Genomic DNA, 23,018 nt, shown 5'->3' with positions numbered 1-23,018 from the left:
TTTTACTTTAAAAAATAAATTTAAAAAATCTCATTGCTTCCCAAGCTAACCCTATCTCCTACTTACCCTTCTCTGCCTTCATTTCTGTAGGTACGTTTGTTCTGAAGAAGTTGACATTTAACAATATCTACTTGAGGATGTAGTAGTAAAATTCACTGCTGTAACAAAGTGATTCGTTAGTCTCTTTTGAGTAAAGGCAGGCACTTTTATTGTGGTTCTCACCAGGTGATTGTCATATTTGATCTAGGATCTAAGAAAAAGTCACATGCTATAGGCTATACTAAAGATGTACATACTAGATGTACTGGGCCGAAACATCTGTGGATAGCAGTTGTTTCGAGGCCTTTGCTGTCATCAACAAAGTGTAGTCCTAACTAAACACCAACCTCTTCAGTCCCTGTTTAGGAGAGCCAAAAACTCAAAACAGTTTTCCAAGCACATAACAGTTGAACAGTATTACCTATTTCAACATTTACCTACGAGTTTACATTCAAGATAGCCAAATCTACATCAAAACAATTATGTTGTTGCAGACAGATTTCCAGTTATGTCGTCCTTAGCAGGATATTACAAGGATTTAATGAAGAGATTTTTCAACTCTTCATTCCGCTCTCTCCTTTCTTCTCCTCTTCCTTCTTCTCCTCCCCTTCTACCTCTCTAATACTATTGTATCGTGGGAAGAATTTGGTGCACTTGTCACCTCCACTAATACTATTGTATCGTGGGAAGAATTTGGTGCACTTGTCACCTCCACTAATACTATTGTATCGTGGGAAGAATTTGGTGCACTTGTCACCTCCACTAATACTATTGTATCGTGGGAAGAATTTGGTGCACTTGTCACCTCCACTAATACTATTGTATCGTGGGAAGAATTTGGTGCACTTGTCACCTCCACTAATACTATTGTATCGTGGGAAGAATTTGGTGCACTTGTCACCTCCACTAATACTATTGTATCGTGGGAAGAATTTGGTGCACTTGTCACCTCCACTAATACTATTGTATCGTGGGAAGAATTTGGTGCACTTGTCACCTCCACTAATACTATTGTATCGTGGGAAGAATTTGGTGCACTTGTCACCTCCACTAATACTATTGTATCGTGGGAAGAATTTGGTGCACTTGTCACCTCCACTAATACTATTGTATCGTGGGAAGAATTTGGTGCACTTGTCACCTCCACTAATACTATTGTATCGTGGGAAGAATTTGGTGCACTTGTCACCTCCACTAATACTATTGTATCGTGGGAAGAATTTGGTGCACTTGTCACCTCCACTAATACTATTGTATCGTGGGAAGAATTTGGTGCACTTGTCACCTCCACTAATACTATTGTATCGTGGGAAGAATTTGGTGCACTTGTCACCTCCACTAATACTATTGTATCGTGGGAAGAATTTGGTGCACTTGTCACCTCCACTAATACTATTGTATCGTGGGAAGAATTTGGTGCACTTGTCACCTCCACTAATACTATTGTATCGTGGGAAGAATTTGGTGCACTTGTCACCTCCACTAATACTATTGTATCGTGGGAAGAATTTGGTGCACTTGTCATCTCCACTAATATTGTGTGGCCCATTTATATTCACCCTATTTTAAAACCCCATAACTTTTTTTAATTCTTTTCGGATCTTTTTCAAATAGGTAACTTTTGTTTGATACATGAGTGTTGGCAAATTTTTTGTAGGTATGTAACAGTACACACCACAACAACGCGCTGCAATGGTACTAACGGTTGCTTTATTTCAAGCTTTTTTTCCTGGACGTCTAATATTGAAAAATTGTGATAATGACCATATTCACAATCGCCCGAATTGACAGTTCCACACTTTTTTTTCTGTGAGGGGACTTAAAATCTAAAGTCTTTGCGAATAAATTATGGACCCTGGAAGCTTTGAAACAAGATTTGACGAGAAATAGCGGTAATTTAGCCTGAAATGGTGAGAAAAGTTATAAAAAATGGGAAAAAAACGAGCTTTGCGCCATTCGCTCTTATGGAGGCCCCTAAGCAACATCATATTCCAATACTGATGGGGAAAATTTGCCAGGTCTTGGCTTCACAGAATATTTAATTGAATGTTAAAAATTATGATTGGTTCAAATTTTATCGCAAAAACAAATAGGGAGAACAAATATGGGCCACCCTATATTATAAGAACTGTTAAATTTGGAAAATCCGAAACGGTAATCAAGGAGCAAATAATTTTATTAAGGTTCGATTTTGAAAGAATAATAATAATATTGTATTATCTATTTATTCTCTATAGTTACATACCTTATTCATAAAATGAAGAAAAAAATATTAGGATTATAATAATTTATTTGTTTAATCAAAATAGGGTTTTAAATTTTAATAGGTAAATTACATTTCATTATTTGTATAGTTATGTATAAATTTATTGGGCATTTATTTTATTAGTTAATCTCCGGGAAAAAAAAAAAAAAAAAAAAAAAAAAAAAAAAAAAACATCATCATCATCGTTATTTCCATAAAGTAAACTGTCGAGAACACATTGAATTGAATATTTACATAGGTAACTGTCGAAACAACAACAGCAACATTGAAAGAGAGAGTAGTATGACTTGTCGAGACATCATAAAAAGTTTTGTTCTAGCCTACAGTTTGCCGAATTAGAAATAGGGCAATAGAAAAGCTTTTCTTCTAATGAATGACCTGGGGCCCATTTTACAAAACACTTTACATTTTGTGAAATAAAACTTGGGTTGGGTGGAGGAGCTCACAGTGTGGGAATCCCGCCATTAAAGCAAAAGTTTATTAGTTAAGTACCTATATAAAGTCTATCTTAAAGGGATTAGGTTCTACACAGAAAAGATGTAGATAATAAGTAAGTACCACGATTTACCTACTTTATTTCTAATCTTTTTTGGGGTGGGATGGATTTTTGTTTATTTTTTGTGGGCACTTGATTTATTTTGGGAGGAAAGATCAAAATAACTTGAATGATTTAATCGAGCAATTTTAATTGGAAATATGTACCAAACAAAACTGCGGAAATTTTCAGGAAACAATAACCTTAAGGGATTTATTAGTTAAGTACCTATATAAAGTCTATCTTAAAGGGATTAGGTTCTACACAGAAAAGATGTAGATAATAAGTAAGTACCACGATGTACCTACTTTGAAATTTTTTTCTTTTCATCAAAAAATCTGTGGAATCTCTGGATTTTATCCATTTTCCAATCATTTTCGTTATAGTTTAAAAAAAGTCATCTGTCCATAATGGATTTTAGGTCTGACTTTCTACTTATTTCTTGATGGCTTCAAAAAAGTAAATTAAAATGGTAAAATTAACACCTAATACTGGTATTTAACAAAGTAAAAACAAGTGTTTTGGAGTGTGTATGTACTGATTCGTGTCTAAAACAAAAGCGAAAACTAAAATTCCAACACGTGACAATATTACAAGTTGGTAGGCACCTACTGTAAGTAAATTTAAATTAAATAAAAATAGTCAAATGTATTTTATTAGTATGTTGAATTTTCGTGTTTTCTTTTCTTCTATGCTTGATACTTATTATTCATTTCAGTAAAAATATTACCTACCGAGTTATTTATTAGAAATTCGACTTAAATAGAAGAACTTTAAAAGGTTTATTATCTTATCATATCCACCCCCCCCCCCTACTGCATGCACTTGAAAGTTGTTCAATTAACTGCTGAAGAACTCATTCAGACAAGGAGTCCTTCTGGAACCCCATGCCACAAAATCTTATAAACAAGGTCTGATGAGCAAATTTCCTATACTTATATGTTTCGCCAAAGTGCCAAATTTCATTGAAATCGATCTAACCATTTTGAGAGTTATGTTGAAACTAAAACAGTAATCGCCAACCTGCTTAGTTCCCGGCAGCGGATTTTATCCCGAACGGATAATGTTCGTTCTCGGAACGGCTGGCTTTCTCCTATCCTGTCTTCCTTCTCTTTGCGATTTCGGGACGATAAGAACTTAGCAGTTACAGTTCCCTCTGTCAAACCTCTTCAAAAAAGAAAAAAACTTTCCTTTCCTTTGTTGAGAGAGAGAGAGAGAGAGAGAGAGAGAGAGAGAGAGTCCCCAGATATGTGCTTGTTTTACCAATCGATCAACTTCAATCTAAGTTCTTATAATCGAAATAGTAATAATAATAAAAAAAAAAATATGTAGTCAGAAAACTATGGGCTCTGTAGAAAGAAATGTAAAACGAAATGTAGTAATACCTCATCGGATGTAGTAATACCATGTTTTTGAAAAAGCTGGGCCAGGCATTTGATGATTAAATTCAGAACTGCATTTACTACAAGAGAAAAAAATCAGAACTGCATTTACTACAAGAGAAAAAATTTAGAACTGCATTTACTACAAGAGAAAAAATCCCGAGAAATGCATATGAAGGAGGATACCTCTCCCTTTGTTTTAAAATTATTATCTGCATAGCATCTATTAGGTAATATTTGATTTTGTTTTCTCAGGGCATGACGTATCTACATTCCTCTGAGCTCGGTGTCCATGGGAAGTTAAGATCGAGCAATTGTTTGATCGACGGCAGATTTGTGGTAAAGATCTCGGATTTCGGGCTAAACATCTTGACCACACCTTCGGAAATCACCAAAGACAGCAACTACTATAACAGTAAGAATCTCGTTTGTTGTAATGCCTAAGGAGGGATCAAAGAACATCAATTGTTCACTTTATTAATGTGTAGGTACTTCCCTGGGAGCACACCTTCGGAAATCACCAAAGACAGCAACTACTATAACAGTAAGAATCTCGTTTGTTGTAATGCCTAAGGAGGGATCAAAGAACATTAATTGTTCACTTTGTTAATGTGTAGGTACTTCCCTGGGAAGATTACCTACTTCAAATTACTTTCCCCTTGATCTACTCGTATATCTGTAGCCTCATGTGTCAATTTCATATTTTGATCGACGGCAGATTTGTGGTAAAGATCTCGGATTTCGGGCTAAACATCTTGACCACACCTTCGGAAATCACCAAAGACAGCAACCACTATAACAGTAAGAATCTTTTTTGTTGTAATGCCCAAGGAGGGATCAAAGAACATTCGTTGTTCACTTTGTTTTATTAATACTTTCCCGGAGGGTTACCTACATACTTCAAATTACTTTTCCCCTGATCTATAGCTGGGCCAGGCATTTGATGGTAAAATTCAGAACTGCATCAAGGAATGGACCAACATCAACACATATGGGGAGTGCAAAAGAATGGTAGAGAATAGAGAAGAATGGAGGAATGTCATTAGACGAATCTGAGCAACCTTCGGCCACGAAGACGCAACAACAATGATGATCTATAGCTGTAGTGGTGTAGTCTCATGAGTCAATTTCATATTGATTAGTTTGTATGCCTTTTTAGAAGATTTTAAGCTTTGCTCTCAGGCAGAAGTCAAGATTGAAGCATTGAACCATAAACTCACAGATATAGAAAGAAAGTACCTGACTAAGTATGTACTCATGACAGCTTGCCGTTCCCGATATTTTCTCGATCTACATGATGTCTGCCCGTTTTCGGGCTATTTTCAGAGTTACTATGGGTGGCCCCTGAACTTCTTCCAGTCACAGTCATACCAGGCTCCCCTGCCACCCAGAAAGGAGATGTGTACAGTTTCTCCATCATACTGGAGGAGATTGTAGTGCGGGGAGGTCCTTATGAGGTGGCCAAGCAGTTCTTGTCAACGGAGGGTAAGAAAGGTTGGATGGAAGGGTCATTCATCTAGGTCCTAGGAGAAATCTGCCATTATTGTAAATCCGCAAAAAAAGGATAAAGTTCTTTTGAACCCTGATCTTTGATTTCAAAAATCACTCCTCCTTTTGATGATACATACTATTGAGATGTATCAAGCTATCAAGCAATAGGTAATATCAGTCTATTTGGAACAAATACCTATACATATTGTTTTTGTGAGCCTATGTATATGCGAAATACCTCAATAAATGAGTGATTATCCTCATAATAATAACAATAATAATAATAATAATAAAGTAAAAAAAAAAACTTCCTAGTCAACCTTCTTGCATGCAGCCTCCCTCGGAAGGACAACTCAGTGTTACGTCTGGTATTCTGAATCGACTTCAGAAATGGAAAAATGACAGCAACTCAGTAAGTACACCTACCTATTACACCGGTAAGTAATACCTACCTACTTCCCTGTAAGTACTCGTAGTACCTACATAGGTACATTCTTTCTATTAAAAGAAAGAAAAAAAAAATTCGTGAGTTCATACGAGCAGTCTGACGTAGGTACTTTGTAAGTAGCTTTAGGTCTGGTATTCTGAATCGACTTCAGAAATGGAAAAATGACAGCAACTCAGTAAGTACACCTACCTATTACACCGGTAAGTAATACCTATACCTACTTCCCTGTAAGTACTCGTAGTACTTACATAGGTACATTCTTTCTGTTAAAAGAAAGAATTTTTTTTTTTTTCGTGAGTTCATACGAGCAGTCTGACGTAAGTAGGTACTTTGTAAGTAGCTTTAAAAATATGAAATGTAAGTCCCTACTTACCTACCTTTCTACCTTAGCTTGAGAGACCTAGGTACCTTTACAATATCCTTTTTCAGAAAGCTGAAAGTTTTTTCATGTTCTGCGTTTGCTGTTGTCATGGCTTGTATGATATCTCTGGCGTGCTTGGCAAACAAGTAAGTACTTAGGCCGGTGTACTTAGCTACTTAGGTAACTACATAGATAGTATTTCAGCAAATTTTAGAACTCAGCAAGTTCAGAAATCGAGTGCAGAATTTGAGCAAATATAATGTATTGCTTACAGTACAAAATTATTTATTTTTCAGCTCATATTTATGGACTTATTAGCTTCAGATATGGATAACAAAAAGCTTCTTCTTCTTCTTCTTCTTCTTCTTCTTCTTCTTCTTCTTGAATTCAATTCCCATTGCATGTTTTCCTGAAAAAGAAAAAGCTTTTTTTAGCTAGATGCTTCTTAAAAGCTCAATATTCAATATTATGTATGATGTATTGTGTTCTTATTAAACTTTTTTCTTTCTTAAAAACTCGGTTGTTTTAATCACTGTAGGTACGTTTGTTCTGAAGAAGTTGACATTTAACAATATCTATATCTACTTGAGGATGTAGTAGTAAAATTCACTGCTGTAACAAAGGGATTCGTTAGTCTCTTTTGAGTAAAGGCACTTTTATTGTGGTTCTCACCAGGTGATTGTCATATTTGATCTTTTTTATCCTTGCCTTAAAAAGTCACATGCTATAGGCTATACTAAAGACTAGTATGTACTGGGCCGAAACATCTGTGGATAGCAGTTGTTTCGAGGTCTTTGCTGTCATCAACAAAGTGTAGTCCTAACTAAACACCAACCTCTTCAGTCCCTGCTTAGGAGAGCCAACAACTCAAAATAGTTTTCCAAGCACACAACAGTGTTGAACAGTATTATTTCCACATTTACCTACGAGTTTACATTAAAGATAGCCAAACTATTCAACCCGGGGATCGAACCCAAAACCAATCGATTCCGATTTCCAGGGCATCTTCAAAGACAAGAGCGAGTATCCAACACTCACTAGAATGTCCTACTGTCAGTGTCGCCTTAAGATCGTCTTCTCCAGTATTTTCAACGAGTTTGGCTGGAAGCATGTCTGGGCCGAAACATCTGTGGATAGCAGTTGTTTCGAGGTCTTTGCTGTCATCAACAAAGTGTAGTCCTAACTAAACACCAACCTCTTCATTCTCTGTTTAAGAGAGCCAAAAACTCAAAACAGTTTTCCAAGCACACAACAGTAAAGTTGAACAGTATTATTTCCACATTTACCTACGAGTTTACATTCAAGATAGCCAAACTATTCAACCCGGGGATCGAACCCAAAACAAATCGATTCCGATTTCCAGGGCATCTTCAAAGACAAGAGCGAGTATCCAACACTCACTAGAATGTCCTACTGTCAGTGTCGCCTTAAAATCGTCTTCTCCAGTATTTTCAACGAGTTTGGCTGGAAGCATGTTTCCAGGGCATCTTCAAAGACAAGAGCGAGTATCCAACACTCACTAGAATGTCCTACTGTCAGTGTCGCCTTAAAATCGTCTTCTCCAGCATTTTCAACGAGTTTGGCTGGAAGCATGTTGCTCTCATTTTGGATCGATCTGATTTGTTTTCCCTGATTGTCGGCAAGAATTTGGAGTCTGGTCTGAGGAAGAATGGCCTGCTTAGCTTCGTGCGGGAGTTAGATGGGAATGAGGAGGATAGCAAGTGTGACCAGTTCCTTAAGGACGCGAGTAACTATGCTAGAGGTGAGTAGACATGGGGGATTGTTCCTTGAGGATTAGAGTACATACGATAGGGGCGAGCAGAAATGGTAGACAGTTTCTTAAGGACAACCAACCTATGTGTCTATGAGAGGACTTGGGATCTAGAGGTTGGTGGTTCAAGTACAAGTCAACTCGTAAAATTATCGAGGCGTAAAGTGGGCAATGCCATTTGTGACAATCATGCTTATGTGCTTTTTTGTGACAGTAAAATTTTGCTTGTATGCTTTAACACAGTTGGAATTCCTGTTCCATACCAACGCTAGAGAGAACCAGTCTGTGTTATGTGTTCCCAATTCTAAACGTCTGGGTGTTGTGTTTCACTGTAGCTATGAAACAACAACTACATTAGACGCTTATGGTCTGTGTCGTAGCATTTTGAAGAGTAATTTTGAAGATTCACCAGAAGGAGTCTTGGGAATCTGACTTTCTCTCTGATACTTTTGTTTTAAATTTCATTATTTTTTCCATCTGACTTTCATCTTGGGGAATGAGGAGGATAGCAAGTGTGACCAGTTCCTTAAGGACGCGAGTAACTATGCTAGAGGTGAGTAGACATGGGGGATTGTTCCTTAAGGATTAGAGTACATACGATAGGGGCGAGCAGAAATGGTAGACAGTTTCTTAAAGACAACCAACCTATGTGTCTATATGTGTTGTAGTAATTACCGCAGAGGACTTTGGATCTAGAGGTTGGTGGTTCAAGTAAAAGTCAACTCGTAAAATTATCGAGGTGTAAAGTGGGCAAAGCCGTTTGTGACATTCATGCTTATGTGTGCTTTTTTGTGACAATAAAATTATGCTTGTATGCTTTAACACAGTTGGAATTCCTGTTCCACACCAACGCTAGAGAATGAGTCTGTGTTATATGTGTTCCCAATTCTAAAGTCTGGGTGTTGTGTTTCGCCGTAGCTTAGAAACAACAGCTACATTAGACGCTTATGGTCTGTGTCGTAGCATTTTGAAGAGTAATTTTGAAGATTCACCAGAAGGATTCTTAGGAATCTGACTTTCTCTCTGATACTTTTGTTTTAAATTTCATTATTTTTTCCATCTGACTTTCATCTTGTTTCCAGTGGTAATTCTCAGTGTTCGAGGAGCACTAGTGAGAAAGTTCATGTTGGCAGCACACAGTTTGGGTATGACTAGAGGTGATTGGACATTCCTCGATGTGGAAATAGTTACCGTAAGTCGACCAGTAAGTGGACTTACTCCAATAAATGGTTATAACAAATTTGTATAGGTAAATATAGTTATCGACCAGGCCCACTTTCCGAAACAGATAAAGTTCGTTCTCGGAACGGCTGGCTTTCTTCTTTATCCTGTCTTACTCACAGTTTGGGTATGACTAGAGGTGATTGGACATTCCTCGATGTGGAAATAGTTACCGTAAGTCGACCAGTAAGTGGACTTACTCCAACAAATAGTTATAACAAATTTGTATAGGTAAATATAGTTATCGACCAGGCCCACTTTCCGAAACAGATAAAGTTCGTTGCACTATAAGACCTTAGCAGTTACAGTTCTCTCACTCCCTCTTCTATCAAACCTCTTGAAAAAATAATTGTAAAGTTGCTTCCAGGCACAGACTGGCACACAGCCCAGTACTTAATTAATACTTCTGGCATAGGACACAAACTCGGAAAAACTGAGGAATTTCAAAATTCCTCGGCTTGGCTGAGATTGAACCCACGCCCTCCTGATTACCAGGCGCTAATTTTGAGCACTACACGTCCATCCTCATTTCCCCAGGGCTCTTACTGGGGGGAGCATGAGTGGGAGAATGGGGATGAATTGGATGCTGATGCCAGGAAAGCGTATGAATCCCTACTGAGAGTATCCATACTGGAACCAACTAGTGCTAGCTATCATGACTTCTCTGATTTGGTTAAGGAGAGGGCACAAACCTTCTACAACTATACGTATCTGGATGGGGAGGAGGTAAGAAATCAGAGATAAATACAATGAATCTTGCCTATACCCCTTTTTTTTTAACTAGTCCCTCCATCCACCCCTGGTGGGAGATTGAAAGGTGGCACCTGCCGGCTTTCGCCTCAATCCCCCTCTACTGCATGCACTTAAAAGTTGTTCAATTAACTGCTGAAGAACTCATTCAGACAAGGTGTCTTTCTGGAACCCCATGCCACAAAATCTTATAAACAAGGTCTGATGAGCAAATTTCCTATACTTAGGTTCTTAGGTATATGTTTCGCCAAAGTGCCAAATTTCATTGAAATCGATCTAACCATTTTGAGAGTTATGGTGAAACTAAAACAGTAATCGCCAACCCGCCTAGTTCCCGGCAGCGGATTTTATCCCGAACGTATAATGTTCGTTCTCGGAACGGCTGGCTTTCTCCTATCCTGTCTTCCTTGTCTTTGCGATTTCGGGACGATAAGAATTTAGCAGTTACAGTTCCCTCTGTCAAACCTCTTCAAAAAAGAAAAAAAAACTTTCCTTTCCTTTGAGTTTCTAGTTTCTTTTCGACCAAAAACAATTTATTATTTTTCTGCAGGTGAATTTCTTTGTAGGCGCTTTCTACGATGGTGTACAGCTCCTAGGCATGGCTCTCAATGAAACCCTAACCATGGGAGGAGATATCAGGGATGGAAAGTCGATTACCAAACTCATGTGGAATCGGAGTTTTCATGGTAAGTTTTTTTCTGAAAATTCAATAATGCTTTTTTCTTGTTCTTGTTTTTGTTCTTGTTCTTCTTCTTCTTCTTCTTCTTCTTCTTTTTGTTCTTCTTGTTCTTGTTCTTCTTCTTCCTCTTCCTTAAGACTTTAAGTTTGAAAACTACACCAAACTCATGTGGAATCGGAGTTTTCATGGTAAGTTTTTTTCTGCAAATTCAATAATGCTTTTTTCTTGTTCTTACCAAACTCATGTGGAATCGGAGTTTTCATGGTAAGTTTTTTTCTGCAAATTCAATAATGCTTTTTTCTTGTTCTTGTTTTTGTTCTTGTTCTTCTTCTTCTTTTTGTTCTTCTTGTTCTTGTTCTTATTCTTCTTCTTCTTCCTCCTCTTCCCTAAGACTTTAAGTTTGAAAACTACAAGTATCTTACTTCTAATATAGAAAAAGAAGAACAAAAAGTAAATAAAAATATGTACTATGTAACTATTCCAAAATAATTAGGACCAGAGATATAAGTGTTTTTGTCTGGAAAAACCCTTAGGTGGGCGAATAAATGGTACACTTACCCTATCTTACTTCTATTAATATAGAAAAAGAAGAACAAAAAGTAAATAAAAATATGTACTATGTACCTAACCTTTTTTTTAATATAACACTTACCTACGAAAGTATAAAGAGTTTTTGGTAATTTCAAAAAATAACATTGACTTTTCTTTCAACTTTCTTTTTTCTTACTCAAACAAAGAAAGATCTTGATGCTTTTTATTTTTTCTGCAAAACTCTCTCTCTCTCTCTCTCTCTCTCTCTCTCTCTCTCTCTCTCTCTCTCTCTCTCTCTCTCTCTCTCTCGCTCTTTCTTTCTCTCTCTTTCTAGTTATTCTTCATTTAAGTACTTTCTAGTTCTTTCTTTATGCTTGTTTATAATGAAATTGCTCTCTAGATCTCAACTACATAGTAGGTACATATTTTTTCTCTCTCTCTCTCTCTCTCTCTCTCTCTCTCTCTCTCTCTCTCTCGCCTCTCTCTTTCTAGTTATTCTTCATATTTACTTTCTAGTTCTTTGTTTATGCTTGTTTATAATAAAAATTGCTCTCTATATCTCAACTACATAGTAGGTACCTACATAGTACTCATTAGTAATAGTAAAAGCCTCTCTCTCTCTCTCTCTCTCTCTCTCTCTCTCTCTCTCTCTCTCTCTCTCGCTCTTTCTTTCTCTCTCTTTCCAGTTATTCTTCATTTACTTTCTAGTTCTTTCTTTATGCTTGTTTATAATGAAATTGCTCTCTAGATCTCAACTACATAGTAGGTACATGGGTACTCAGTAGTAGTAAAAGCATACACCAATTAAAAACGCCAGGATTGCATCATTGTATGAATATGAACTACCTACGCTCTACAGTGCTTACTTGTACTTTTTGTTCAACACTTGAATTCTATGTCATACACGAGTTGATGATGTAGGTACCTATCTATCTAAAGTTACAGGGTTTACTTTCAAAAAGGGACCTAGGTTTCTTTCTCTCCTGGAATTCCTACTGTCATGTCGTGGATATGAGTATCAGGAGAGTAGTGAGTCTGTCTTGTAAGCTCTAGATCGTGGGTTCGATTCCTGCCCGGGGCGGATTTTTTCCAGCAACACGTGATGCATATAGGTCACTCATCCATATACCAACCTTGAACGATTTGCTTAACCATAGTGATTCGATGGGAACCGGTGTTTTTTTTTTTATGATGTAGGTACCTATCTATCTAAAGTTACAGGGTTTACTTTCAAATGAACCTGGGATATTTTTCCTGTGAAAAACCTGCTGTCGTGGATATCAGTATCAGGAGTATCAGGACTATCAGGAGGGTAGTGAGTCTGCCTTGTAAGCTCCAGATCGTGGGTTCGATTCCTGCCCGAGGTGATTTTTTTAAATAGCCAGCAACACGTGATGTACACGCTCATTCATACATATACCAACCATGATGTAGGTACCTATCTATCTAAAGTTACAGGGTTTACTTTCAAATGAACCTGGGATATTTTTCCTGTGAAAAACCTGCTGTCGTGTATATCAGTATCAGGAGTATCAGGGCTATCAGGAGGGTAGTGAGTCTGCCTTGTAAGCTCCAAATCGTGGGTTCGATTCCTGCCCGAGGTGATTTTTTTTAAATAGCCAGCAACACGTGATGTACACGCTCATTCATCCTTAAACCAATAACTTATCAAACATTTTGAGATTGTTCTATTGATCCTTGTTCATTTTATAAAATTTGTTTACTCTGTATTGTTTTCAGCCTGATTTTCATACCTAGGTATATTAAATTTTTTCACGTTTTTTTTTCTTCTGATTTTCCTCTAAGAAGGTACCTACATAATTTTCATGCTTTATTTCATCATCTTCAGCTACCCATCTTGTTCCGGTGCCGTAGCTCCAGGTCTGGCTGCGGACATGTTCTTCAGAGACAACGTCATCGCGTTTGTCGGTCCGGCCTGTGCTTTCGCTTTGGATCCAGTGGCAAGATTGGCGGCCTATTGGAATCGACCCATTATTACCGGCATGGGAGACCAGGTGGGTTTCTTTCGGAACGAATTTCTTCGATGATTGTGAAAGTGTAAAACTTTTCACCTTCTTAAAAGAAGATATAGGATTATTTAAAAAAGATTCACCTAATCATGACGTATCTACCTTCACATCGACTTTTTTTAGAAAAAGAAAAGAATTTTCCCAGGATATCCACCTGATGAACTTTCAATGTCGAAAAAAAAAAAAATGTTCAGGTGGAACAAAAATGATCTTCTTTTCATATCTATACTTCTTCTTCATACCGTCAGGTCACACCCAAGCAAACTCGAAAAAAAAGTAGGTAATAATAATAATAATAATAATAATAATAAACTTCCTAGTCAACATTCTTACATGCAGCCTCCCTCGGAAGGACAACTCAGTGTTACGTCTGGTATTCTGAATCGACTTCAGAAATGGAAAAATGACAGCAACTCAGTAAGTACACCTACCTATTACACCGGTAAGTAATACCTATACCTACTTCCCTGTAAGTACTCGTAGTACTTACATAGGTACATTCTTTCTATTAAAAGAAAGAATTTTTTTTTTTTTTTTTCGTGAGTTCATACGAGCAAACTTCCTAGTCAACCTTCTTGCATGCAGCCTCCCTCGGAAGGACAACTCAGTGTTACGTCTGGTATTCTGAATCGACTTCAGAAATGGAAAAATGACAGCAACTCAGTAAGTACACCTACCTATTACACCGGTAAGTAATACCTACCTACTTCCCTGTAAGTACTCGTAGTACCTACATAGGTACATTCTTTCTATTAAAAGAAAGAAAAAAAAAATTCGTGAGTTCATACGAGCAGTCTGACGTAGGTACTTTGTAAGTAGCTTTAAAAATATGAAATGTAAGTCCCTACTTACCTACCTTTCTACCTTAGCTTGAGAGACCTAGGTACCTTTACAATATCCTTTTTCAGAGAGCTGAAAGTTTTTTTTTCTTCTTCTTCTTCTTCTTCTTCTTCTTCTTCTTCTTCTTCTTTTTCTTCTTGAATTCAATTCCCATTGCATGTTTTCCTGAAAAAGAAAAAAGCTTTTTTTTTAGCTAGATCCTTCTTCTTTTCTTAAAAGTTCAATATTCAATATGTTTGATGTATTGTGTTCTTATTAAACTTTTTTCTTTCTTAAAAACTCGGTTGTTTTAATGACTCCCTATTTCTGTAGGTACGTTTGTTCTGAAGAAGTTGACATTTAACAATATCTACTTGAGGATGTAGTAGTAAAATTCACTGCTGTAACAAAGTGATTCGTTAGTCTCTTTTGAGTAAAGGCAGGCACTTTTATTGTGGTTCTCACCAGGTGATTGTCATATTTGATCTAGGATCTAAGAAAAAGTCACATGCTATAGGCTATACTAAAGATGTACATACTAGATGTACTGGGCCGAAACATCTGTGGATAGCAGTTGTTTCGAGGCCTTTGCTGTCATCAACAAAGTGTAGTCCTAACTAAACACCAACCTCTTCAGTCCCTGTTTAGGAGAGCCAAAAACTCAAAACAGTTTTCCAAGCACATAACAGTTGAACAGTATTACCTATTTCAACATTTACCTACGAGTTTACATTCAAGATAGCCAAATTATTCAACCCGGGGATCGAACCCAAAACCAATCGATTCCGATTTCCAGGGCATCTTCAAAGACAAGAGCGAGTATCCAACACTCACTAGAATGTCCTACTGTCAGTGTCGCCTTAAAATCGTCTTCTCCAGCATTTTCAACGAGTTTGGCTGGAAGCATGTTGCTCTCATTTTGGATCGATCTGATTTGTTTTCCCTGATTGTCGGCAAGAATTTGGAGTCTGGTCTGAGGAAGAATGGCCTGCTTAGCTTCGTGCGGGAGTTAGATGGGAATGAGGAGGATAGCAAGTGTGACCAGTTCCTTAAGGACGCGAGTAACTATGCTAGAGGTGAGTAGACATGGGGGATTGTTCCTTGAGGATTAGAGTACATACGATAGGGGCGAGCAGAAATGGTAGACAGTTTCTTAAGGACAACCAACCTATGTGTCTATGTGTTGTAGTAATTACCGCAGAGGACTCTGGATCTAGAGGTTGGTGGTTCAAGTACAAGTCAACTCGTAAAATTATCGAGGTGTAAAGTGGGCGATGCCATTTGTGACAGTCATGCTTATGTGCTTTTTTGTGACAGTAAAATTATGCTTGTATGCTCACAGTTAGAATCCCTGTTCCATACCAACGCTAGATAGAACCAGTCTGTGTTATGTGTTCCCAATTCTAAACGTCTGGGTGTTGTGTTTCGCCGTAGCTATGAAACAACAGCTACATTAGACGCTTATGGTCTGTGTCGTAGCATTTTGAAGAGTAATTTTGAAGATTCTTTAGAAGGAGTTTTAGGAATCTGACTTTCTCTCTGATACTGATACCATTTGTTTTAAATTTCATTATTTTTTCCATCTGACTTTCATCTTGTTTCCAGTGGTCATTCTCAGTGTTCGAGGAGCACTAGTGAGAAAGTTCATGTTGGCAGCACACAGTTTGGGTATGACTAGAGGTGATTGGACATTTCTCGATGTGGAAATAGTTACCGTAAGTCGACCAGTAAGTGGACTTACTCCAACAAATAGTTATGTATAACAAATTTGTATAGGTAAATATAGTTATCGACCAGGCCCACTTTCCTAAACAGATAAAGTTCGTTTTCAGAATTGCTGGCTTTCATCTCTATCCTGTCTTTCTTCTCTCTTCGCATTCGGCACTATAAGACCTTAGCAGTTACAGTTCCCTCATTCCCTCTTCTATCAAACCTCTTGAAAAAATAATTGTAAAGTTGCTTTCAGGCACACAGCCCAGTACCTAATTAATACTTCTGGCATAGGAAACAAACTCGGAAAAACTGAGGAATTTCGAAATTCCTCGGCTTGGCTGAGATTGAACCCACACCCTCCTGATTACCAGGCGCTAATTTTGAGCACTACATGTCCATCTTCGTTTCCCCAGGGCTCTTACTGGGGGGAGCATTTAGCAGTTACAGTTCCCTCATTCCCTCTTCTATCAAACCTCTTGAAAAAATAATTGTAAAGTTGCTTTCAGGCACACAGCCCAGTACTTAATTAATATCTACTTCTGGCATAGGAAACAAACTCGGAAAAACTGAGGAATTTCGAAATTCCTCGGCTTGGCTGAGATTGAACCCACGCCCTCCTGATTACCAGGCGCGTTTTGACTAACTACACGTCCATACTCATTTCCCCAGGGCTCTTACTGGGGAGAGCACGAGTGGGAGAATGGGGATGAACTGGATGCTGATGCCAGGAAAGCGTATGAATCCCTACTGAGAGTATCCATACTGGAACCAACCAGTGCTAGCTATCATGACTTCTCTGATTTGGTTAAGGAGAGAGCACAAACCTTCTACAACTATACGTATCTGGATGGGGAGGAGGTAAGAAATCAGACATAAATACAATGAATCTTGCCTATACCCCTTTTTTTAACTAGTCCCTCCATCCACCCCTGGTGGGAGATTGAAAGGTGGCACCTGCCGGCTTTCGCCTCAATTCCCCCCTACTGCATGCACTTAAAAGTTGTTCAATTAACTGCTGAAGAACTCATTCAGACAAGGTGTCCTTCTGGAACCCCATGCCACAAAATCTTATAAACAAGGTCTGATGAGCAAATTAATAAGAACTTAGCAGTTATAGCAGTTATAGTTCCCTATGTCAAACCTCTTCAAAAAAGAAAAAACGTTCTTTCCTTTGAGTTTCTAGTTTCTTTTCGACCAAAAACAATTTATTATTTTTCTGCAGGTGAATTTCTTTGTAGGCGCTTTCTACGATGGTGTACAGCTCCTAGGCATGGCTCTCAATGAAACCCTAACCATGGGAGGAGATATCAGGGATGGAAAGTCGATTACCAAACTCATGTGGAATCGGAGTTTTCATGGTAAGTTTTTTTCTGCAAATTCAATAATGCTTTTTTCTTGTTCTTGTTTTTGTTCTTGTTCTTCTTCTTCTTTTTGTTCTTCTTGTTCTTGTTCTTATTCTTCTTCTTCTTCCTCCTCTTCCCTAAGACTTTAAGTTTGAAAACTACAAGTATCTTACTTCTAATATAGAAAAAGAAGAACAAAAAGTAAATAAAAATATGTACTATGTAACTTTTTTTTTAATATAACACTTACCTACGAAAGTATAAAGAGTTTTTGGTAATTTCAAAAAATAACATTGACTTTTCTTTCAACTTTCTTTTTTCTTACTCAAACAAAGAAAGATCTTGGATGCTTTTTATTTTTTCTGCAAAAGTAACTAGGAAAAAGTTTCATTAAGAAAAGTAAACTTTCAAGCTTCCAAACAATGATAGTATGTACGCGTACATCGCATCGTACAATGGTAGTATTAAAGGGTATGATTTTAAGGGGGAGATGGGAGGATGGTGTACATATTAGGTATTTAGCTATTAATGTAGGTAGGTAACTAAAAATAATTATCTAATCTAGGCGCACGGCAGTGCGCCAGGCCAAGTTCCGGCCTGAGCACGCCAGTGTTCATATTTACGGATTCGAATTTGGCCGGGGGCCAAGTCATGGAATTTCAGCCACGTATGCTTGATGGATACATAGATAGATTTGAATAAACCATTTTTCTCCTCCTCCTTCTCCTCCTCCTTCTCCTCCTTCTCCTCCTTCTCCTCCTCCTCCTCCTTCTGTCTCAGGTATCACAGGGGATGTCCGTATTGATGAGAATGGGGATCGGGACGCAGACTACTCAATTCTAGATCTGGATCCTATTAATGGGAAGTTTGAAGTGGTGGCCCACTATTACGGGATAAGCCGCCAATACATGCCAGTACCAGGGAAGAAGATACATTGGCCTGGCGGCAAGGATGGGCCACCACCTGATATACCACGGTGTGGGTTTATGGGAAACGACCCAAAATGTCGGACCAACGGTGAGTGAGCTACCTAGTTTGTTTAGTGTTGTATAAGCCCGCACCGAGTCTCGAGACCTAATTTTAACTCAACTCGTAAGAATTTGTACTCTCTTGTAGTTAATTAGATAATTATTAGTATGCCTTATTCGGTGGATTTGGTGAAAGCAAAGGGAATCTGGCGGAAGGCGTCATAAAATGTCAACCTGTACAGAACGTCCTAGGTCTCTAGGATATGTATGTATTACGAGTATGTATGTTTGGTTATAGTGAACATTTTGTGACAGTCTCTCTCCCTTCCTTTCTCTCTCTCTCTCTCTCTCTCTCTATTGCAGTACCAGGGAAGAAGATACATTGGCCTGGCGGCAAGGATGGGCCACCACCTGATATACCACGGTGTGGGTTTATGGGAAACGACCCCAAATGTCGGACCAACGGTGAGTGAGCTACCTAGTTTGTTTAGTGTTGTATAAGCCCGCACCGAGTCTCAAGACCTAATTTTAACTCAACTCGTAAGAATTTGTACTCTCTTGTAGTTAATTAGATAATTAGTATGCCTTATTCGGTGGATTTGGTGAAAGCAAAGGGAATCTGGCGGAAGGCGTCATAAAATGTCAACCTGTACAGAACGTCCTAGGTCTCTAGGATATGTACATAGTCTTGCCATAAGTTCTGTTACTCCATATGAACTGGATCCTTATGAACTGGATCTGAATCTTGGTAAGAGACTCAAATGTTTCCCTGTGACTAAAATGTCACTGAGCAATTTCAAATATGTCTTCTTGGTAATTTTTTTGTCCTCTTTTGACAGGTAATCAGGTGCTGCCCAGGTAATCAGGTGCTACCCAGGTAATCAGGTGCTACACAGGTAATCAAGTGCTACCCAGGTAATCAGGTGCTGATCTAGTAATCAAGTGATAGTTGAACAAAGTGAGCTTTGCAAATAATCTGGAGCTGCTGGTGGAGGAGAAGACAGAGCAGCTGAGTCAGGAGAAGAGACGCTCGGAGGAACTGCTGTAACAGGTGCTACCCAGGTAATCAGGTGCTACTCAGGTAATCAGGTGCTGCCCAGGTAATCAGGTGCTACCCAGGTAATCAGGTGCTACCTAGGTAATCAGGTGCTACTAAGGTTATCAGGTGCTACCAAGGTAATCAGGTGCTGATCAAGTAATCAAGTGATAGTTCAACAAAGTAAGCTTTGTAATCCGTTCACTATGCGTGTCTGTTTGTTCCACTATAACTGACGAAAGGTCTGTCCGATTTTGATTTCGTCTTAAATTTTCTCATTGGAATTTAGGCTTGATCGAACTTGATACTAGTAGGTAAAGACGTTTGAGCTGGCTTTGAGTTGTTGCAGTATGTTGCAATAACAACAATTTCTTCCCTACACGTAATACCTACTTATTGCTTATTGTGTGTTGCAGAAGCGTATGTATAGTTATGTACCTAACTGAAATTCAAACTTCTCTGCTGTTCTAGTTTCCATTCCAGACCCCAGACCCGTAGCTTCAAATTGACTCTCTCTCTCTCTCTCTCTCTCTCTCTCTCTCTCTCTCTCTCTCTCTCTCTCTCTCTCTCTCTCTCTCTCTATTTTATTGGTTCATGTTTCAGATCCATTCTCTATCATTGTCTACTCATGTTCTGATTAATGTACTCTTTTTTGTAAATGATTGTATTACTTTCAAAAGGCATCTTGCCGTAAATACATATACCATATACCATATACCATATACCATATACCATATATTCTCATGTTCTGCGTTTGCTGTTGTCATGGCTTGTATGATATCTCTGGCGTGCTTAGCAAACAAGTAAGTACTTAGGCCGGTGTACTTAGGTAACTACATAGATAGTATTTCAGCAAATTTTAGAACTCAGCAAGTTGAGAAATCGAGTGCAGAATTTGAGCAAATATAATGTATTGCTTACAGTACAAAATTATTTATTTTCCAGCTCATATTTATCGACTTATTAGCTTCAGATAGGGATAACAAAAAGTACCTACCTTTCATTTATATTCTTGCAGACAGATGAAACTGCTTGCTGATCTGAACAATATGAGCTGGAAAATAAAACCAGGAGAAGTTCTGTTAGAACTGAACCGACCTTACTCTTCCCGGATCAATCTTCAGAAACCTGATGTAAGTATTCACAATAGTATAGGTACGTAGGTATATATATATATTTATTTCCCTGAAAAATACAGATTGCCTTTTACTCTAATTAGGTAAAAAGGTAAAAACTAAAAAAATTAAAAATTCTAAAATGTAAAATTCATCGGACAATTTGTACGAATGCCGTGAAATTTTATGGTTATGCAATGTGCACTATTTAAAATATTGGTGATTGGTGGAGATGTCTCATTTTTCATTCGCTAATCGCTATGCGTAGATCAAGTAGGTAGGTAGGTAGAGGTACCTACATAAGTTTTTCTTTTTTGAGCGTATAAAAGCAATGTAAGTACCTATGTACCTATAATTTGCTAGACTATACAACGTACGTTTATAATGTTACAAATAGATTAAACTCATTTTAAACAAGTTCACTTTCGAACTTTTTAATAAGTTTTAATGGAAGTTTAGGTAGGTAGGTAGAGGTACCTACATAAGTTTTTCTTTTTTGAGCGTATAAAAGCAATGTAAGTACCTATGTACCTATAATTTGCTATAGGTACTATACAACATAGGTACGTTTATAATGTTACAAATAGTTTAAACTAATTTTAAACAAGTTCACTTTCGAACTTTTTAATAAGTTTTAATGGAAGTCATTGAAGTTGTAACATTTTACCAAGTTCATATTTCCGTCATAAATTTATTTTTCTCCTTCTTAATCTTCATCTTGTACTTTATTCTCCGTATTTTTCTTCTCCTTCTTTCTCCTATTCTTCTTCTTTTTCTTCTTCTTTTTCGTCTTCTTCTTCTCCTCCTTCTCTTTCGCTTCCTCTTCCTCCTCCTCCTTTTTCGTCTTCTTCTTCTCCTCCTTCTCTTTCGCTTCCTCTTCCTCCTCCTCCTCCTTCTTCTTCTTCTTCTTCTTCTCCTCCTCCTCCTCCATCTTCTAAATATTCTTCGTCGTCTTTTTCGCACTATTTAAAATATTGGTGATTGGTGGAGATGTCTCATTTTTCATTCGCTAATCGCTATGCGTAGATCAAGTAGGTAGGTAGGTAGGTAGAGGTACCTACATAAGTTTTTCTTTTTTGAGCGTATAAAAGCAATGTAAGTAGATACCTATGTACCTATAATTTGCTAGACTATACAACATACGTTTATAATGTTACAAAATAGATTAAACTAATTTTAAACAAGTTCACTTTCGAACTTTTTAATAAGTTAATGGAAGTTATTGAAGTTGTAACATTTTACCAAGTTCATATTTCCGTCATAAGTTTATTTTTCTCCTTCTTAATCTTCATCTTGTACTTTATTCTCCGTCTTTTTCTTCTCCTTCTTTCTCCTTTTCTTCTTCTTTTTCTTCTTCTTTTTCTTCTTCTTCTTCTTCTTCTTCTGCTCCTCCTCCTCCATCTTCTAAATATTCTTCGTCGTCTTTTTCTTCCCTGTTACAGGCAGCCGAAAGCAACTGCGTTCAAATATTCGAGCCCCTCATGCCAGATAGATATTTTCGCCGGAAATCCAATGATTCTAACTGCTCCCTCCTGGGGGCACATGTTTACACCAATGTGGGCATTTATAAGGTAAGTTGGGGGAAAAAATTAGGTATAGGTAAAAATTAATTAGGTTATCATTTGGGACAAGTAGTACGAGTACATTCATAAATCTTTCATATAAACACTTTTTCAAGGGAATGTAGGGTATAAGTGTACCATTTATTGGCCCACCATTGAAGTTGTAACATTTTACCAAGTTCATATTTCCGTCATAAATTTATTTTTCTCCTTCTTAATCTTCATCTTGTACTTTATTCTCTGTCTTCTTCTTCTTCTTCTTCTTCTTCTCCTTCTTTTCTCCTTCTACTACTTTTTTCTCTTCCCCCTCCTCCTCCTCCTTCTTCTTCTTCGTCTTAAATATTCTTTTCCGTCTTCTTTTTCTTCTCCTCTTCTCCTTCTCCTTCTTCTTCTTCTTCTTCTCCTGCATCTTTTTAAAATATTCGTCTTCGTCTTCTTTTTATCTTCTTCTTCTTCTTCTTCTCCTCCTCCTCCTCCATCTTCTAAATATTCTTCGTCGTCTTTTTCTTCCCTCATACAGGCAGCCGAAAGCAACTGCGTTCAAATATTCGAGCCCCTCATGCCAGATAGATATTTTCGCCGGAAATCCAATGATTCTAACTGCTCCCTCCTGGGGGCACATGTTTACACCAATGTGGGCATTTATAAGGTAAGTTGGGGGAAAAAATTAGGTGTAGGTAAAATTTAATTAGGTTATTATTTGGGACAAGTACGAGTACGAGTACCTACATTCATAAATCTTTCATTTATACACTTTTTCAAGGGAATGTAGGGTAAGTGTGCCATTTGTTCGCCCACCTAAAGAGCGCGCCATTTATTGGCCCACCTGTGGGTCTACGCGACATAAGTCTGAACTGGACGAACTTTTTCAAGATCCAGTGATGGTAGGTATTCCAAAATTGTTATCATAAAAACAAAAATTAGAAAAATTAAAGTTCCTTCCAAAAAAAAAAAAAAA

At 37.8% G+C, this 23,018-nt stretch overlaps 3 protein-coding genes across 3 annotated transcripts; all 3 read left to right on the top strand.

Annotated features, from left to right (window-relative positions):
• The first annotated feature begins 4,354 nt into the window (after positions 1–4,354).
• Positions 4,355–5,742, top strand: LOC113470882 (atrial natriuretic peptide receptor 2-like). The gene is made up of 2 exons (XM_026829633.1): positions 4,355–4,637; positions 5,549–5,742. Exons 1-2 carry the CDS (start codon positions 4,481–4,483, stop codon positions 5,740–5,742), a joined length of 351 nt encoding a protein of 116 aa, XP_026685434.1. The 5' UTR covers positions 4,355–4,480.
• A 299-nt stretch (positions 5,743–6,041) lies between these two features.
• LOC108253479 (atrial natriuretic peptide receptor 3-like) lies at positions 6,042–13,219 on the top strand. Its single transcript, XM_026829632.1, has 7 exons — positions 6,042–6,125; positions 7,523–7,672; positions 8,005–8,284; positions 9,376–9,485; positions 10,052–10,240; positions 10,815–10,950; positions 13,215–13,219. Exons 1-7 carry the CDS (start codon positions 6,042–6,044, stop codon positions 13,217–13,219), a joined length of 954 nt encoding a protein of 317 aa, XP_026685433.1.
• Positions 13,220–13,326: 107 nt separating this feature from the next.
• LOC103517598 (atrial natriuretic peptide receptor 1-like) lies at positions 13,327–22,709 on the top strand (the record flags this gene model as incomplete). The annotated part of the gene is made up of 12 exons (XM_026829631.1): positions 13,327–13,489; positions 13,844–13,921; positions 15,120–15,399; positions 15,929–16,038; positions 16,706–16,894; positions 17,259–17,394; positions 18,160–18,396; positions 19,987–20,013; positions 20,129–20,186; positions 20,402–20,516; positions 21,941–22,069; positions 22,581–22,709. Coding segments are annotated over exons 1-12 (1,608 nt in total), but the record flags the coding sequence as incomplete, so codon positions are not given.
• Positions 22,710–23,018: the final 309 nt, after the last annotated feature.

Source organism: Diaphorina citri, unplaced genomic scaffold (genome assembly GCF_000475195.1).
Source record: "Diaphorina citri unplaced genomic scaffold, Diaci psyllid genome assembly version 1.1 scaffold1904, whole genome shotgun sequence".
Classification (NCBI taxonomy): domain Eukaryota; kingdom Metazoa; phylum Arthropoda; class Insecta; order Hemiptera; family Psyllidae; genus Diaphorina; species Diaphorina citri.
This window is presented reverse-complemented; position numbering and strand designations above follow the sequence as displayed.

Coding starts and splice junctions, on each gene's coding strand:
- LOC108253479 (XM_026829632.1), top strand. CDS start 6,042: ATGCAGCCTCCCTCGGAAGGACAACTCAGTGTTACGTCTGGTATTCTG. Junction 6,126..7,522: donor GGAAAAATGACAGCAACTCA/GTAAGTACACCT, acceptor TCCGATTTCCAG/GGCATCTTCAAAGACAAGAG. Junction 10,241..10,814: donor CGTATCTGGATGGGGAGGAG/GTAAGAAATCAG, acceptor ATTTTTCTGCAG/GTGAATTTCTTTGTAGGCGC.
- LOC113470882 (XM_026829633.1), top strand. CDS start 4,481: ATGACGTATCTACATTCCTCTGAGCTCGGTGTCCATGGGAAGTTAAGA. Junction 4,638..5,548: donor AGACAGCAACTACTATAACA/GTAAGAATCTCG, acceptor GGCTATTTTCAG/AGTTACTATGGGTGGCCCCT.